The following is a 19,739-nucleotide window of genomic DNA, read 5'->3' on the forward strand; positions in this document are numbered from 1 at the left end:
GAACTGGAGTTATGGACAGTTGTTAGCTGCCATGTGGGTGCTGGGATTTGAACTCAGGTCTTCTGCAAGAACAACCGGTGTTCTTAACCACCAAGCCATTGCTCCAGCCCCTTTTTGGTTTTCTTTTGAGACAAGGTCTTCCTGTAGCCACAGCTGGCCTGGAACTCTTATGTAAACCAGGCTGGCCTAGAACTCAAAGAGATCCACCTGCCTCTGCCTCCCACTTGCTGGGATTAAAGGCATGTGCCACTACGCCTGGCATCCAAAGTATTCTTAATGTGGGAATAGTGTGTTTGGAATTGAGAAGAAAGAATCTGAATATTTGAGGTTAATCTTTAAAGATAGGGGTGTTATCAAGTTAAAGTCTTGATAATCAACATTTATTGGGAAGTGATAGCTTCTGTAATATACAAATAAAGTGATGGAGTTAGGCTAAGGGTAAATGAAGGAATAAGGTGAGGTTCTTTGAGGGGTGACACTTTAAAGATGTAATGTGATACTAAAATAACACTTGAGTTTGCCCATTTGGGGATAGCATAAGTGGAAGATAAAGTTGCAAGGGACCCCAGGAGTTACTGATATGAATATTTTTTCAAAGTGAATACAGCCATTGGGATTTTTTGTGTTTTAGTTGTTTACTTGTGAACATGATTTCTGAGTCTGTTTCATGATTTATTTGGTGTTAAATTGAAGGCTTCTGGGAGTTTTATGTGTGTGCATGTCTTGCAAAAGGACAGAGTCAGGGGAAGAGTAGAGGAGGGTCTGTGTAGGTAACTAGACTATGTAGTGAATTATGTAGCTGTGATACATGTTTAAGTTGGTGTGCAGTGCATATTTCTGCCCATATTAGTATGGACTGAGAGTTACCGTCTATAGGAGAATGGGAAGTCAGAGTTACATACCACCTTAGATAAGAGAAAGTACTACCTTGGATGAGAGAATTCAGACTTAATATTTGGGGGTGAGACTTAGATTTAAGTAATCAAAGATTAGTATAGGTTGATTCTGGCATGGACTATAGCTTTTCTGATTCTTCTTGAAAATTGTTTCCCTGAAACAGGGTTTCACTATGTTGCAAATGTTAGTCTCAAACTCCTGGTCTCAAGGCTCCTCCTGCCTTGATGGATGCCATCTAGGATGCCAGCTAGTACACCCAGCACGCTTCTAATTTTTTTTTTGGCCACCACGCCTGGCTCTTCTAATTTTTTTTTTTCACAGTGATCCATCCACCTGTCTCTGGGATTAAAGGCATACGTGCATTACCACACCTGCTGTTGCTGCTTTTTATTTCTTGAGGCAGGGTCTTACTATGTAGTTCTGGCTGGCCTGGAACTTGCTATGTAGAGTAAATAGTCCAGTCTGGAACCTGTAGAGATTCCCCTGCCTCTGCTTCCTCCTGAGTGCTGAGTCAGTGCTAAAGGTGTGTACCACCAGGCCCAACCAGAGCCTCTTATTATTTATTTATTTATTTAATTACTTTTTAATGTTTATGGGTATGTATGTCTGTGTGTGTATGTATACATGTGTACATGTGCCTGTGGAGGCCTGAAGAGGGGGAGCTGGAGTTATAAATGGTTGCTAGCTGCCGTGTGGGTGCTGGGAACCAAACCTGGGTCCTACGCAAGAGTAGCCAGTGCTCTACTGCTGAGCCATCTTGCCAGCCGTTTTAAAATTTTTTTTTGTTTAGTTTTTAAAAGTATTTTATTTTTTATTTTATATGTATGAGTGTATTGCCTGCATGTGTGTAAGTGCACTCTTATTGTACAGTGCCCACGGAGGCCAGAAGAGGGCGTCGGATCCCCCTGGAACTGGAATTAGGGACAGTTGTTAGCCACCATGTGGGTGCTGGGAATTGAGCCCTGGTCCTCTGCCAGAGCAGAAAGTGCTATTAACTGCTGAGCCATCTCTCCAGCCCCATATTGAGTTTTTAAGGGATTTGTTCTACTTACAAATAAAACATCTAGTTAAAGATGTTGTCTTGGCCAGGCATGGTAGCACATGCCTTTAGTCCCCAGCACACTGGAGGCAGAGGCAGGTGTATCTCTGTGAGTTCAAGGCCAGTCTGGTCTACATAGTTCCAGGTCAGCTGGGACTACAGGGAGACCCTGCTTCAAAAAGATCAAAAAAAGAGGGCTGGAGAGATGGCTCAACAGTTAAGAACACTCACTGTTCTTGCAGAAGACCCAGCTTTGCATCCCAGCACCCAACATGGCAGCTAACAACCATCTGTAACTCCAGTTCCAGGGGATCTGACAGCCTCTTCTGTCCTCCGTGGGCATTGCACAACACAGGTGCACTTATCTACATGAAGGCAATACATGCATACACATAAAAATAATAAAATATTTTAAAAAATGTTGTCTTAGGTCATGTGATTTCTGCTCAATAACAGGAATTTATTATTTCTTTTTGTGGTGCTGGAGCACAAACCCAGGGTCTCATAAGTACTCTGCCCCCTCAGCAACATTCCCAGCCCAGTGTGACTTTTATTCATGAGACTCAATAAATATAAGTCTTTTCTTAGACACTTTCCTTGGGTGCTTTAATTCTTGTTGGGCTTGTTTACAGTAAGCACTGTCTTCCACCTGAAAGGGGGAAGAAAGATTGTCACAGATCTAGGACATTTTAGTTTTAGTTTTGTTTTTTGTTTTTTGAGACAGGGTCTCTCTGTGGCACCAAACGGCCTGGAACTCCCTATGTAGACCAGGCTGGCCTCAATATCATAGATATCTACCTGCATCTGCCTCCCAGGTGCTGGGATTAAAGTCATGTGCCACCATATCCAGCAGTTTTAGGTGTTTTAAAGAGATTTCTATTTGTTTGTTTGTTTGTTTATTTATTTATTTAATGTATAGGAGTGTTTTACCTGCATTCAAGTGCACTGTGTGTGCCAATGCCCAAGGAGGCCATAAGAGGGCACTGGATCCTCTAGAATTGGAGTTACAGACATTGTAAGCTATCATGTGGATACTGGGAGCCAGACCCCAGTCCCCTGAGAGAACAGTGAGTGCTCTTAACTGCTGAGCCATCTCTACAGCCCTAAGAGGAGAGATTTTAAATTTTAATTGTATGTGTATGTGTGTGTTGGTGTGGTTATGTGCACATGTGTACAGTGCCGATGGTGTCCAGAAGGTGTTGGGTCCCTGAGAGCTGGAGTTGTAGATGGTTATGAGCTTCCTGCCTTGGGTGCTGGGAATTGAACTTGGGTCTGCTGCATGAACAGTACAAGCTCTTAACTGTTGAGCGAGGTCTTTAGCCGATTATAGTTCTTTTTCATGGATTTTAAAAAATTTTTATTTTGTTTTGAGACAGGGTCTCTCAGTAGCCCCAACTGGCCTAGAACTCACTATGACCAGGCTGGTCTGGATTTCAAAGTCTGCCTCTACTTCCCAAGTGCTGGGATTAATGGTGTAGACCACTACACCCAGCTATTTTTATTTTATGTGTATGAGTGCAGTTTTGCCTACCTTATATAAGTGCACCCATGTCCTGCAATGAGTGGCCATGAAGATAGCGTATCAGATCCCCTGGAACTGGAGTTACAGACAGTTGTTAGTCACCACATGGGTGCTAGGAATTGAACCCAGGTCCTCTGTAAGAGCAGCTAGTGCTCTTAACCAGTGAGTCATCTCTGCAGCTGTTCAATTTTGGTTCTTTTTTTTTTTTTTTTTTAAATCTTTTTGAGACAAGGTCTCCCTGTAGCCCCAGCTGTCCTGGAACTTACTATGTAGACCAGGCTGGCCTTGAACTCAGAGATCTGCCTGCCTCTGCCTCCCAAGTGCTGGGACTACAGGCTTGTACCACCACACCCGGCTTCGATTTTAGTTCTTAATTAAAAGGAAATGTTTATTATTAATTGTTTCTTAGAACTCAGGTTGAACATTGAAACTGTTGCAAAGTTTTTAAGACTTGAAGGGGATTAAAAAAAAAAAACAAAACAAATTTGTTTGTTTTTTGAAACAGTCTCATGTAGCCTAGGCTGACCTCTGACTTGCTAGGTGTGTAGTTTAGGATGACCTTGATCTCTTGGTCTTCCTGACTGCCTCCTGGGTGGGAGTGTGCTCTGCCACACTTTTTTTTTTTAAAGCTGACTTTTATTTGTCTTATTGAGACAGGGTCTTCCTGTAGGCCCAGCTGACCTGGAACCCACGATGTAGACCAGGCTGGCCTGGATCTCACAGAGATATGCCTACCTCTACCTCCAGAGTGCTGGGATTAAAGGCATGTACCACCAGCCTGGCATTAGCTGACATGTTTTCATTTAATCAGATGTTTTACTCAGAAGTTACTAATTAACATCTAGTTGTCAGAGAGAATGAGCATTCTATTTTCTTTTCTGATAAGTTCCCATTGTGGAGGTATTTGAAGGACCACCGTGTAGCCAGAGGGCTTGGTTCTGTGCCAGCACTACAGTGTTGGTGACTCTGCATGTGGTCTGCTTGGTAAAACATCCCAGGACATACTCTGTTATTTTATTCCAAGAACCATTCAGCTCATGCAAGGGCTTTGTTGACAGGATTACTCTATATGGAAGATGAACTAATGGAAGATTAAATCTTGGGAAGGAGAATAAGTAACCTAGGAATTGTCCTGTCTTACTAATGATATTGCACTTTTGTTTGTTTTTAGGTTTTTGACAACTATGCAGTTACAGTTATGATTGGTGGAGAACCATATACTCTTGGACTTTTTGATACTGCAGGTGAAAACTTAATGTCTCTTACAATGTTTTGATCTGTAACTGTAACAGTTGCGGGTGGGTGTCTTTTTTGGACACTGGGAAATTATATTAGATCACTTACCTTTGGTTAATAGCAGGATTGAATTTAATGATGTTGACATGGGACTGCTAAGAGGAGTTTGGAGTACCTTGGGTGGATGGTGTGGTAGGAGGTACAGAGGAGCCAAGAAGAATACATCAGACAAGCTCTCATGGACAGTGGTTGGAGTTTGCAGAAAATTGGGAATTCTTTTGGAGGCTGGACAGAGACCAAGGGAATGAGTTCAGAGAAAAGTGTCTGCTGATTATTTCCTTGCAGTCCCCCTTTTTAAAAGTCTCAGAATTGGGGACTGGGAATGTAGTTTAGTGGATAGAGTGCTTGCTTAACATGTATGGAGCCCTGGGTTCAATCATCAGCACCAGCACATAACTGGATTTGTCTATACTCCCATCAGTCTCAGATAGAGGCCAGAGGATCAGAGGTTTAAGGCAAGGGTGAACTAAAAAAATGAAATGAAGTGAAAGAAAATAATCTCAGATTTTCTAAATATGACCAAGGTTGTAAGCTTGATATTTATCATAATGGCTTTAATGGTTATTTCATTTGAAGATATATGTGGTATTTTGTTTCTATAATACATATTTAGGTGATCTTAACAGATAGCTTGTTAATTTATACTACACATAAATATTTTGAGAATTTAAAAGTGTTGATACTTGTCAGTTAATCCACATTACAAAAGTAAGTTACCAAATTATATGTACCCAATCCCTCTGCTATTTCTACTTGGTTTTAGCAGTGGGTGCACATCTTCATTTCTGATTGTTCTCTCTATAGTCTCTTAGCAGTTCAGTTAGCCAAAAAAGTATCTCAAAAATATTTTTAAATGTCTTTTTAAATGTAGGAATTCTAAACTTCTAATGATTCACTCTGTCCTTGCCAGTTAACAGACTGCTCCCATGGAGCATACAATTCTGCGCCATTGAGGACCTGTGGATTTGATTGGAAGGGTGAAATAGATACCTCATTGTTCAGAGAAAATTGTAATGAATTCAAAATTATGAGAGTAATGGTGTATTAGAGAAAACGGAGAAAACAGTGGAAGTAACACAGTGGGTGGCTTGCAATCTGGCGTAGGATGGAGCTTTTCCTGTGTGTTTTCAAAAAAAAAATTAATTTTTATTTTGTGTGTGTATTTTGCCTGTATGCATGCATGTAAGTACATCCATGCGTACATGCCCATGGAGCCGAGCCTAAAGAGGGCATTGGATCTCCTGGATCTGGTGTTAGGATGGTTGTTAGATGCCATGTAGGTGCTGGGAACTGAACTCAGGACCTCTGCAAAAGGCTGCTATGAGGCTATGAACCACTTTCATGTTTTAGCGTTATTATTTATTATTATTATTGTTATTATTTTGGTCCTTTTTTGTGGGGGGAGGCTTTTTGAGACAGGGTCTCCCTTTAGCCCTAGCTGTCCTGGAACTCACTATGTAGACCAGGCTGGCCTTGAACACCCAGAGATCCGCCTGCCTCTGCCTCCCGAGTGCTGGGGGATTAAAGGTGTGCACCATCACGCCTGGCCCTTTTTTTGGTCTTTTTGAGACAGGGTCTCCCTGTAGCTCCACCTGTCCTGTAGACTAGGCTGGCCTTGATTTTACAGAGATCCTTCTGCCTCAGAGGCCTCCCAAGTGCTGTGATTAAAGGCATGCCTACCACTCCCAGCCCCATACTTTGGTGTTTTATGCACCTTCCAAATCATTGCTACGTCTGATGTTCTGAAGTTTTTGCCATGTGTTTTTCTGAGTTTTCAGGTTTTTTGGGGGGGTGTCTTTTTGAGATGGGGGGTCTCCCTGTAGCCTGGTACTCCCTATGTATATGTAGAGCAGGCTGGCCTTGAACTCACAGTCATCCGCTTGCTTCCTGAGTGCTGGGATTAAAGGTGTATACTACCATGTATGGCCAGTTTTAGATCTTAAATTTAGGAATTAAAAAATATATATTTTTAAATTTTATATATATGAATGTTTTGCCTTCATGTATGTAAGTGTACCTGTGTTGTGCAATGCCTGAGGATGCCAGAAGAGGGTGTTAGATCCCCTGGAACTGGAGTTAAGGACAGTTGTTAGCTGTCATTTGGGTGCTGGGAATTGAACCCAGATCCTCTGCAAGAGCAGCCAGTGCTCTTAACTGCTGAGCCATCTCTAGCCCCACATTTAGGCCTTTGATCCATTTTGAATTATTTTATGTGATATTAAGGACCCAACTGTATCCTTTTAGATGTGGGTATCCAACTTTTTATTTACTGTTGGATGGTCTTGACATCCTTGTCAAAATTATTTGATCACACACACATTCTCATATACATACTCAACACACACACACACACGATTTATTTCTAGATTTCCTTTGATCTGTTTGTCTTTATGTCAGTATCACATTATTTTGTTTACTTTTATTTAATACGTTTTGAAATCAAGAAATATGGCTCACCAGCTTTTTTCTTTTCAGGATTGTTTTGGGTTGAAATTCTACCCCCCCCCCTTTTTTTTGTGTGTGTTTCTTTGTTTTTTTGGTGTTTCTGAGACAGGATCTCCCTGTAGCCCCAGCTGGCCTGGATTCACTGTGGAGACCAGGCTGGCCTGGAACTCACAGAGATCCACCTGCCTCTGCCTCCCAAGTGCTGGGACTAAAGGCATGCGCCACCACACCCTGCCCCACCCCTCTTTTTAACCCAAGAATTCTTTAGGATTTTGATAGGCATTGTATTGTATGTGTAGGTTGTTTTGGGTAGTATTGACATCCTAGTATTTTTTTTTTTTTTGTTTTGACATCTTAAGTCTTTCAGTTCATGAACACCAGATGTGTTTCCATTTAGTTAGGGCTTCCTTGCTTTTAGCATTGTATTATTTTTTTTAATTTAAAAATATTTTTAAAATTATTTTTATTGTATGCGTGTATTAGGTAAGTGTACCCGTGTCATGCAATGCCTGAGGAGGTCAGAAGAGACTGTCAGATCCCCTGGAACTGGAGTTATGGACAGTTGTTAGCTGTCATGTGGGTACTGGGATTCCAACCTGGATCTTCTGCAAGAACAACCAGTGTTCTTAACCGCTGGGCCATCTCTGTAGCCCCAATGTTTGTCATTTTCATTGTATGAGTGTTTCACGTCTTTGGTTAATTCCTAAGTGTTTTATTCTTTTTGATTATCTATTGATTCTTGGCAAATTCATTTTCCCTAGGCCTTTCTAGTTTCAAACTAGGCTTACATGCACAGATTGAATAAAAGTTGAACTTACTTTAGCAGTCATTAATGGTCATGGATTTTGTTAGAGTTTTTGTGAGATTTTAATTTTTGTTAGGTGATTTTTTTCACTGATTGTTATATAGCATGTTTTTTTTTAAACCACATCTGTAGCAATAACTCATTGTCATTACATTATTATTGAGTTACTAATAGAGATAGTTTAAAGACTATAAACTAGAAATAAAAACAAGTAATTCCAAAGTCTTTGCTATTCTGAGTTATTGACATAGAAACAGCTGAGTGTGCTCTCCAGATAACACTTTGCACAGCCCTGTATTTGGTTAAATAAATTGTTTTGCTGCTAATGACTAGTATGCTGTTATGCTGAATGATTAAAATGCTGACAGCTGTGATTTATTTATCTTAACTGTTTTTTGTTTTTTTTTATTATTTTTATTTTATGTATATGAGTGTATTGCCTGCATGTGTGTAAGTGCACCTGTGTCATGCAGTGCCTGCAGAGGTCAGAAGATGTCATTGGATCTTCTGGAAATGGAGTTATAGACAGCTGTTGGCTGCCATGTGGGTCATGTGGGTGCTGGGAATCGAACCTGGGTCTTCTGCAAGAATAGCCAGGGCTGAGCCATCTCTCCAGCCCTTTACTGTTTTATTTAAAAAAATTTTATTTATGTGTATGTATAATTGTTTTGTCTGCATGTGGGTAAGTGCATCATGTGCATGCAATTCCCACAGAGACTAGAAGACGGCATTGGATCTTCTGGAAATGGAGTTACAGACAGCTGTTAGCTGCCATGTAGTTCTTGGGAACTGAATCTTAACCCCTGAGCCACCCCTTTATTCTTTTGAGATTAGAATCTTGCTATATAGTTCTCGCTGGCCTAGAACTTGCTTTGTAGACCGTGCTGATCTTAAATGTGTTATCTCCTACCTCTGCCTCCTGATTGTTGAGGTTATAGGCATTGGCCACCATACCCATATCTTTTTTCCTTTTTAATTACATTTATGTGTGTGTTGTGTGCACACGTGTGCCACAGTATGCATGTGGAGGTGGAGATCAGAGGACAACTTCTGGGAATTGGTTCTCTCCTTCTGCTATTTGGGTCTTGGAGATGAAACTCAGGTTGTTGGACTTGGCGACAGGCATCTTCACCCACTCATCCATTTTATCAGTCCCATCGTGTCCATCTTTGATCAGCATTTCTTTGAGACAGAGTGTCAATGTAGCCCAGACTAGCCTGAACATCAAAATCTTTCTTCCTCTGCCTCCTGAATGTTGGGATTATAGAGTTGTGCTACCATGCCTGGTTTTATTTGCTGTGGGTATTGAACCTGGGGCTCTGTATGTGCATGCTAGGTAATCCCCCTTCCAGCTGAGCTATAGCATCCGTCCCTTGACCTGTGATTTTCATTTATTTATTTAGACCTGTGATACCATGAAGATTCTAAATTTCAGTTGCTGATCTCTCTTATTTTTTCTTTAGGGCAAGAGGATTATGACCGACTACGACCGCTGAGTTATCCACAAACAGATGTATTTCTAGTGTGTTTTTCAGTGGTCTCTCCATCCTCATTTGAAAATGTGAAAGAAAAGGTAAGTTAGTCATACTCTTCCCTTGAAAAGTATACAAATTCTGTTGCCCTGTTGTAAATAATTTTAGAGGCTTGTGGATAAACAAAGGCATACTTATCATACTTTTTCTCTAGTGGGTGCCTGAGATAACTCACCACTGTCCAAAGACTCCTTTCTTGCTTGTTGGGACCCAAATTGATCTCAGAGATGATCCCTCTACTATTGAGAAACTTGCCAAGAACAAACAGAAGCCTATCACTCCAGAGACTGCTGAAAAGCTGGCCCGTGATCTGAAGGCTGTCAAGTATGTGGAGTGTTCTGCCCTCACACAGGTAAGGGCTCTATGGAACCTATGTTTTTGTATGATTCAATAGTTCCTGAAGAATTGGGATGCAGAGGCTCTTTCTTTTCCTCTTATTTTTCCCTTTAAAAACATTAAAAAAATATTTTTTTTATGTATGTGTATTATGTCTATGTGAGTGTGTGTGTCTATGAGAATGTATGCCATGTGATTTAGGTACCTGAGGAGGCCCCTGAGCTGCAGTTCAAGTGATTGTGAGCTGCCTGACATGGGTGCTGGGAACCAAACTCTGGTCTAGGAAGAACAGGAAGGGCTCTTAACCTGATCCATCTCCAGGCACCCTGTAGCACTTTTCTTTCCCTTTTCTTTTTCTTTTATTTTGGAGATGTATTGGCTTAGTACTTGTTATGTAACCCAGGCTAGTCTTGAGCTTGTTGCATGCAGTCTTCCTGCCTCAGCTTCTTGAGTTCTGGGATTGCAGGAGTGCAGTACCACACCTACTTTACAGAGGTTGTTTGTAGCAGGGGTCAGCGGCACTCAAAGCTGCGCAGGAAGAATATGCCTGGTTTCAGTCTGTATTGTGAGAGGCCTGTGTTTATGGAGAGCATTGTGAGTCTCTAAAGGCCTTGTATTGGTTAGCCTCTGTATTGTAGCTTTACTGATTGTTTTGAAGTGGTCAAGATGATGCTAAAAAAACCTTCCAAGTGAGATCCAGATAAGTGTAGACTTAAAAGCAATTTCCTTTTCTTTGACACGTAAGCGAGCGAGAGAGAGATTTTTCCTTGCCAGTTCTGACAAATGCCACACTGTTTCTGAGGTAATTCATTCAAGAGGGGCAGAGAACTAGTCATAATATGTGAGATTTTCTAGCCAAGAATGCTACTGTATTGGCTTTTTTTGTCATAGTCTCATAACTTTGTATTTGATCTCTCTTACTATGTTTTTGAAGTTGTTCCTTTCTCACATGGACTGTTCTTTCTTTCTGGCCATTTCTGAGTGATGGTATTGGAACTCCTTGTAGATTGATGGGAAACTCAGACTCTCAGGGCAGGAACAGTGGGAGCTGTAACAAGCTTATATGATTTGGTCTGCAGCGTCATAGCATTGTGTTTTAGTTTCTTTTCCTTTGCTGTGATAAAATGCCCTGACAAAAGCAACTTCTAATAGCAAAGGTTTATTCTAGCTCACAGTTGAAGGTACAGTCATGGCAGGGAAGCCAAGGCAGCAAAAACTTAAAGCAATTGGTCACACGTATCCACAGTCAAGAAATAGAGAACAAATGAATGCAGGCTTTATGCTTTTTGTACAGTCTTAAGATCTCTACCCACAATTAAGTCTTCCCAAATCAGTTAATGTAATTAAGATAATCCCCACATGATTCCCAGAGGCCATCTCCCAGATGATTCTAGATTTTGTCAAGTTGACAGTTAACATGAACTGTCATATACTGCCAGTTCTTTTTGTGTGGTTCTAGGAAAGAATTGTGAGAATAATTAGTACAGAACTTTGTGGTCTACTGGTGCTGATTCATTGAAGTTTGAACAATGAGCAGACATGCCAGGTTAAAGTAGAGGGTATGTGCTGGATAGCTTTAGTGTCAACTTGACACACCTGGGTTGAGGGAGCCTCAGTTGGGGAATTGCCTACATTGGACTGGCCTCTGGCCATGTCTGTGGGGCATTTTCTTGATGGTTGAGTGATGTGGGAGGGCCCAGCTCACTGTGGGTGGTGCCACCCCTGGGCAGATGGGCCTGTGTTGGATAGGAGAGCAAGCCAGTAAGCAGTGTTCCTCCATGGCCTGTGCTCCAGCTCCTGCCTCCAGGTTCCTACCTTGGGTTCCCTGATGACCTGTGACCGAGGAGATGTAAGATAAATAAACTCTTTCCTCCCCAAGTTGGTATAGGTCAGAGTGTTTTGTCACAGCAATAAAGAACAAACTAAGACAAGGTACTAATATATTAAATCCAATTGTAGCTCTCAGGCCTTTTCAGGTTATTGTGCATTTTGAAATTTATTTTTGTGTCTTTATTTATTTACTTATTTTTGTCTTTTTGAGACAGGGTCTCCCTATAGCCCCAACTGGCCTAGAATGCACTATGTCGACAAGGCTGGCCTTGAACTCAGAGATCCACCTGCCTCTGCCTCTCCAATGCTGGGACTAAAGGCATGTACCACCACACCCGGCGTGTCTTTGTTTTATTTTTTAATTGTTTTCATTTTTTTTGAGACAGGGTCTCCCTGTAGCTCCAGCTGTCCTGGAACTCACTATGTAGACCAGGTTGGCGTTGAACTCACAGAGATCTGCCTGCCTCTGCCTCCTGAGTGCTGGGATTAGAGGTGTGTGCCATCACGCCTGGCTGTTTGGTTGCATTTTTAAAGATAAAACTTTTATGCTTAGGACTGGAGAGATGGCTTAGTGGTTAAGTGGAGCCTGGTTCGGTTCCTAGCACCCACATGGCAGCTAACAGCTATCTGTAACTCCAGTTCCAGGGGATCTGATGCCTTCTTATGACCGCCATAGATATTGCATAACACAGGTGCACTTACTTACCTGCAGGCAAAACACTCATACACATAAAATAATTTTTAAAAAAAATTAAAAAACTTTTTATGCTTAATTAGATTTACACAGGATAACTTCTAGGCCTAATTCCCTAATTTTACATTCTAAAGCTCAGTTTCAGCAATAATCCTATTGCAGAAGCAAATCTTTGAAAATTTAGAAGAACTTGACATCTCTCACTTAGCACAGACTGAGACAATAAAGCTGGATGTTCTTGTCTCCAGTGCTCTCATACCATCTCTTGAAAAGTGTGGCAGGGTCTTTCTAGTGGGGGAGGCAGGAAGGTGTGTGTGTGTGTGGAACTGGGTGCACAGTGTATCCCATGTGGGTACTTTGGGTCTGCACAGTCTACTTGCCTGTTTCTTCAAAGCAGCCCATTTTAGGTCACTGGTGAAACTTGTCTTTTAGACAGCTGGATGCTTCATTAGAATTTTAGTGTGTACAGGTTTATCCTGTAAACCACTTAGAATTATAAGTGTAAAAGTTGTTATTATATAGGATGAACCTTTTCGGGGGGGGGTCTTTTTTGTGACACGGTCTCACTGTAGCCCCAGCTAGCGTGGAACTTTCTATGTAGACCAGACTGGCCTTGAAATCACAGAAATCTGCCTGCCTCTGTCTCTTGAGTGCTGGGATCAAAGGCGTGTGCCACCATATCTGGCTATAGGAGGAACTTTTATTTCCAGATTGTTAGAAGTCAGAGAAGTAGAAGATAGAAAGTTGGGTTTATGATTATGTATAAGAGCTCAAACTTGTCATATTTTGTTTGTAGGTTCTCCTAAAAGTAAACCCTATATAAGTAAAGCCAAGATTAGCTTTATTTCATAAGGCATTTATTTGTTGAACTTTGTAATAAATACACAAGAAAGGACCCCCCCCCTTTTTTTTTTAACTTGAGATAGGGTTTCACTCTAGCCCAGACTGGTCTCAAACTCAGATTTCTCCTACCTCTGCTTCGTAAATGCTATAGAATTAAGCCACCTTGCCTGACTAGGATTTCCGTCTTCACATGGGATGTACCCTATTTTCTAATGGTCCTCTTCCAGTTTTCCTTATAAAGTATATTTCCCTTGCTTTTTATATTTGCCTCTGAGAGTTAATCCTAGATGTGTAGACGGAATGCAGAGGACCTTAACTTTTTCTTTTTTGGTCTTTTTGAGACAGGGTCTCCCTGTAGCCCCAGCTGGCCTGGAACTCACTATGTAGACCAGGCTGGCCTTGAACTCACCTTGAACTCTGCCTCCTGAGTGCTGGGAATAACCATGCCTGGCTAGGACCTTAACTTCTGTATACTATTTCTACAGTGAAAATGATGGAAAAAGATGCCAGCCTTTCAATCTGTTTTCCTGACTTTACTACCCCATTTATTTTGTATCAGATGGACTGTGTGTCATTCCTGTGGGGTGGAGTACAAGGAAGGAATGCCTAGGGTAGTCTGGGGTGTCACACATCACTGGAACTATGTTCTGGGACTTGTGGGACATTTTTATTTGAGATCAAACAGACCCATTGAACATGTGAAAACTGTTGTGGGTGGTAAACTGGTGGCTTCAGGTATAGAGGTGAGTCTGTCAAGGCTCAAAGTATCTCTACTACTGAGTCACAGTATCCTTGGTGTCCTGGCACAGGTGTAAATGTATTTCTGCACCTTAGTCCCTGTGGATGTGAGAATATTCTTTGTTTTCATTTCATGCCATATGCTCTGATACCCATGTAGACATCTGAAAGCATTTGACTGCTTGCTAACTCTCATTCTAAAACTTCATTCTTTGTTTTCTTATGAATTGGGTGGTGGTTACTTGTTTCAGTAACATCACTGAATAACTGAAGTATATGCTGTTTCTAGAGTCCATTCTTAACCCCTTAAAATTGCTGCTCCCGTTGCATAGGAAACACTCCTTAATGTCTGAGCCTTTTTATTCTGGAAAACTGATTTACTTAATCCTGATTTATCTTGTCCAGATATGTCACTGAACCTAGAAACATGCAAGCATACCTATTAGTCCCCTGTTTGTGTTCTTCAGTTATTCATGGGCTGAATTCACAAAAGTCTGGAATTCTAACAGATTTATTTCCTAAATATGTATGTCATTATTATCAATAGTAATACTTACTGGGGGATTCTAGAAGACTGACTTATTCCAACACATCTATCTTGTGTTTATGTAGATTTTTTTTCCTCCCCTCTTTTCACTTTGTTTACACCAAAATGTAATAGTAGTTTTCAGTATGTGATACTTTTAGAAGTCGGCATACTGTATTTTTTCATACCAACTGTTTTTCTTTTTTTTGCCTAGTTAACGTCTTTCAAGGGGAAGTTTTTGTTCAGTTATCTACTCTTCCAATATTAGGTTTAAGAACTAGCATTCTTTTATCTCCTTTTCTTAAACACATTGCTTCTGTGAATTCAGCTCTTTTAATCCAGACTGCTATTGTGTCTGCTGGTCTTTCTAATCCTCTAACCTGGCTGCTATTCTCTCTCCTCCCCTCTGTCTTATAGAGAGGTCTGAAGAATGTGTTTGATGAGGCTATCCTAGCTGCCCTCGAGCCTCCGGAAACTCAGCCCAAAAGGAAGTGCTGTATATTCTAAACTTTCTCCTCCCCTCTTTGCTGCTGCTTCCTGTCCCACTACTGTAGAAAGATCATTTAAAAACAAAGGAATAAAACCATCCTGTTTGAAAGCCTCTGCGTCTTTTTACTCACCACCTTAGAGCAACTTCTGTATTTGTTTTTGATAAAGAATGCAACATCTTAGAATACTTTTTGTCATCAGTAGTCAAGTTAGAGTTGTTTAACTTTCTGCTGCTTGAGTTGCCTGATGCTCAGCTTTTTGGTTTGAATTGTTGCAAAAGGGAATGTGGTCTGGCATTAAGAATGATGTCCTCTTGGAGAAAATAAGGGCTTAACCCTTCTAGATCTTAGTTCTAGATGGAGAAAGTTATTGCTGAACATCATTTTACTCCTACAAATTGTTAATTGTAATTGCATGACAAACTATGAAGCAGGTTGACTTGCTAATAGAGTGTAATGGGGAAGGGAGGATTCCTTTATGGTTTTCCTTTGTGCAGTGAAACTTTGTGTTGCTATTGCTTTGGCTGTTTGTGCTGTAGGTGGAGTATTGGTCATTCTTGGGTGGGGAAGATAATTCATGTATCTGCTACTGCATTATAAGTTCATTTGTTATACATTATCTCTTAAGACTAGCATCCATTTTAAGAGTTGACATAAGGTTTGCTAATGTTGAAATGTAAAACTGCCACCTTTATATTTTCCTGCTTCTGATTTTATTGTTGTGAGGGAAACATAATTGTGGTTACCTTAAAATTTTGAAATTAAAAATATACAGTTGTTATACACATGCCTGACGAAGCTTTATTCTGCTGCACTGACTGGCTTTAACTTCACTTTTGTATCAGCTACACACTTTCTTGCTTCCTTGAATCCCCTTGACTGTCTTATTAGTGGGTTAAAGGGAGTTCAAAGTGAATATTTCTGCAGCTGCCATACCAGCGCTCTCTTTGCCTGTGCCTTCCATGTAACATGGATGCCATGGGCCGTCCTCTGTCCCGTTTTGCATCCCACAGTTCCATTTGAATGCAGAGCTGCTTCCCTTGTTTCTATGTAAATGTTTCAACAACACATACAAAATCATACCAAATGACATGTGCGTGTTTGCTTCTCATGACATACATTGGTCTGCAAAAGGCTGTTTCAAAGAACCACTGTCTCTCTCATCAATACCTGCTCTCTCCTGTACCCTGTTGAGACAAAACTCAGTGAAGCAAGAGTATTTGGTGGAGTTTCAGGGTTATTAATGTTTCCTTCTTTGCCCACTCTTTTGGGGTTGACTGTTTTAAACTTGAACTCCAGCTCTGTTATATTGAAAAATCAGATTGCCCATTTCTTCTTTCTACCCCTTTTCAGAAAGGCCTAAAGAATGTGTTTGATGAAGCAATATTGGCTGCCCTGGAGCCTCCGGAACCGAAGAAGAGCCGCAGGTGTGTGCTGCTATGAGCGCCCTCCAGAGCCTTCTCTGCAAGCTGGTGTTGTCATCATGCTAAAAGCAATGTTTAAATCAAACTAAGATTAAAAATTAAAATTTGTTTCTGCAATAATGACAAACGCCCTGCACCTACCCACATGCTCTCGTGTGAGACAAGGCCTGTTGGTACGGGCCCTGCCCTCCCAGTACTAGTTACTTTTGAATAATTGTGTATTGTCTGAAAAGTGATGAGTACTAGTTTTTGTTTTGTTTCCAAAAAAAAAAAGAAAAAAAAATGTTTTTGTTTTGTTTCGTTTAAAAGCAAGGCATGCTTGTGACGACTCTGTAACAGACTAATTCCAGTTGTTAAAGCTGCTCCCTGGTTCCATTTTAGAGAGTATCTGGGACATCCTAGTGGTCCCCCCCCTTCTCTCCTTTTTTTGTGAGAGAGAAGTGTGTGTGTGTGGGGGTTGTATTTTAGTCTTGTTTTTTAAATTCATTAACCAGTGGACAGCTCTTAGGGGAAGAGGACAGATTATTTCCACATTCCACTTCCTAGGTCTAGTTTAGAAAATGTTCCCCACCTGGTGCTCTTAGGAAGGAGTATAGACATGCCTCATTTAATAACATACTCCTTTTTGAAAGTTGCCTTTTCTCTCCACCTTGAGTGGATCCAGTCTTTGATGAAACCCATGAAGGTGGGTGGAAGCTGTCCCCCTCCTCTTTCTAGGATGCACTCTGTATGTGACTGTGACTTTCAAGGATATTTGTTTGCCATTTGTTGATTTTTTTTTTTTTTTTTTGGTTTGGTTTTTTTTGGAGGGAGGGTATAATTTCTAACAACTTTTACTGATAAAAAAAAAAGTATTGCACCTTTTAAAAAAATACACCAAATGGATTGTGTTCCTAATTTAAAAAAGTTTTATTTTGCCCCTGTCAGTCATTTTCTTATATGCTTAGGATAGATTTGCAGTACACTGTGTGGTGTTTCTAGAGCCCAGCAGAAGACCTGGCACATAGGTTCCTTTGAGGGTGGTACTAGAAGACAGACTCCTTTGGATTGCCATGCTCTTTTGGTGACGAGGTTACAGGCCTGCTTCGTTAAGAAGCTAGAGGCTTGTGAAGGTGGGGAATACCACATGGGCAGCAGGCAGGGCTAGCCCCCTTTTCCTGCCATGTATCCCTTGAGCACCTGGCTGAAGCTCTTGTTTAATAAAAATCATGTCAAGAATCTTAGACTCTTTATAAGTGTTACTAGGGATTTTACCAGATTCTTTGTTTGTGGGTTCCAGTTTTTAAAAATGTTTGGGTAATCTCCACCTTCTCCAAGTCCTAATTCTTGTAGATTCATTAGTGTCGACCCAATGCTTTCTCATGTCTCAGTTCTTTGTATATGCATTCTTTTCAGATGTATTAAACAAACAAAACCCTTCACAAGCCAGCCTGAAGGTTGTTATTTTCCCTCCGCCTCTTACTTTTTGGGTATTTAGAATTGGGAACGTGACTCTTATATAACATCAACTGCTAACAAAATTTTGGCATTAGATTTTAAAACTTTATTCTTTTTATTTGTTTTCTAGCTTGAGGTGTTTCTGTATGTTCAGGTTTGTCCCTGTTCTCCTAAGATTTCCAGTAGCTCAGAAACTCTTCCCTTGTTTACTGAGTAGGTGAGAATAGTTCTTAGTGTAGAAAAGTTTGTGAAGATGTCATCTCAGGATGTTGGGAGGAAATGTTAGCATACTTCTGTAGATAGTTGGAAAGCGGACAGGGTCTCCCAACCTGCCAGCATTGGTGGTTCTCAAATCTGATAACGTACAAGAGTGCAGCTGGAGCAATGGAATTTAAAATTAGTTAAGTTAGTTCTCCAGGTGTTTCTAAAATGCAGCCAAGTTTGAGAACCATTGATCCTAGGTGGTTGTCCCAAACTTCAGCTCTCATATTAGAAATTTTGTTCTGTTACTCTGGTTCATTTTCTTTAGGTATAGCTCTGTGTGTGTGTAGATTTTATATACACACACACACACACACATATGGTTCATTTTCTTTTCTTTTTTTTTTTTTTTTTTTTTTTGGTCTTTTTGAGACAGGGTCTCCCTGTAGCCCCAGCTGTCCTGGACCTCACTATGTAGACCAAGCTGGCCTTGACCTCACAGAGATCCGCCTGCCTCTGCCTCCCGAGTGCTGGGATTAAAGGTGTGTGCCACCATGCCCAGCTTTTTTTTTTATATATTTTATTTATTTTTATTTTATGTGTATGAGTGTATTACCTGCATGTATGTGAATGCACCTGTGTCGTGCAATGCCTTGGAAATCAGAAGAGGGCTTCAGATTCCCCTGGAACTGGAGTTAAGGACAGTTTGTAGTTGCCCTGTGGTTCCTGGGAATTGAACCCAGGTCCTTTGCAAGAGCAGTCAGTGCGCTTAACTGCTGAGCCATCTCTCCATCCCCTGGTTCATTTTCTTTAGGTGTAGATAATATATGTGTATAAATGTGTGTGTGTGTGTGTATCCACACCTATATATATAGGTGTGGTACACACATATATTAGGTGTAGCTAATACCACCACTATATACCTACACACACCTTAAGGGCACTATACCAGTTTGTATGAGAAGCTTAACGTATTAATCCAGTTCAGGCTGATGCAGTGTAGTCTCAATTCTATAGGGACTCAAGTTTGCCATGATTCCATAATATGCTAGAACTAAGCAGGGCTGGAAGAAAAGGGATTGGAAAGAGACAGGGGCTTCACTAGTTATTTTGTTTTTAAAGACAAGGTCTCACTATGTAGATCCAGCTGGCCTTGAACTCACAGAGATCCAACTGCCTTTGCCTCCTGAGTGCTAGAATTAAAGGTGTACAGCAGCATGCCTGACTACTAGTTCTTGTTGTTTTTTCTTTCTCATTTTTATTTTGTGTGTTTGCATATAAGCATTCTGCAGCACACAAGTAGAGGTCAGAGACAACCTATAGGAGTCAGTTCTCTCCTATGGAACTCAGGTCATCAGGCTTGGTGACAAGTGTCTTTACCTACTGAGCCATCTCACTGGCCCCAGTATACCTTGTTTTTGACCATTCTAGGGAGAGGTACTTGAGTCATGCCATGATATCCTGGGGAACAGAGACATATATATCCCAACATCTTAGCACAGTGGTATGTGGGTCCTACATTATTGCTCTGTCCCTGTCTTAGAGCAGTGCTCAAGGTTTGGCTCTAAAAATAGTCATTGGATAGGCACATGATTTTAAGAATGAGGAAGTCAAAGCAAGTCATATGATTGTGCTAACACATTATATACACATTAGAAAAACAAGGCTGACAGGTGATTGACTAAT

General features: G+C 40.9%; 1 protein-coding gene across 4 annotated transcripts in view; it reads left to right on the plus strand.

Annotated features, from left to right (window-relative positions):
• Positions 1 to 17,839, plus strand: part of Cdc42 (cell division cycle 42) — a 43,394-nt gene extending 25,555 nt beyond the window's left edge. For 2 of the 4 annotated variants that reach the window (XM_017802060.2, XM_029553774.1), the window contains exons 3-6: positions 4,630 to 4,702; positions 9,468 to 9,577; positions 9,691 to 9,888; positions 16,345 to 17,839. In XM_017802060.2, the coding sequence (XP_017657549.1) occupies positions 4,630 to 4,702; positions 9,468 to 9,577; positions 9,691 to 9,888; positions 16,345 to 16,434 (471 nt within the window). In that variant the 3' untranslated portion in view covers positions 16,435 to 17,839. Of the gene's footprint in view, positions 1 to 4,629; positions 4,703 to 9,467; positions 9,578 to 9,690; positions 9,889 to 14,920; positions 15,772 to 16,344 lie in introns of those variants that run through there. The other 2 variants (XM_017802058.2, XM_017802059.2) reach the window with 2 other exon arrangements.
• The last annotated feature ends 1,900 nt before the right edge of the window (positions 17,840 to 19,739 follow it).

This window comes from Nannospalax galili, unplaced genomic scaffold, assembly GCF_000622305.1.
Source record: "Nannospalax galili isolate Female #2095 unplaced genomic scaffold, S.galili_v1.0 scaffold184, whole genome shotgun sequence".
Classification (NCBI taxonomy): Eukaryota; Metazoa; Chordata; class Mammalia; order Rodentia; family Spalacidae; genus Nannospalax; species Nannospalax galili.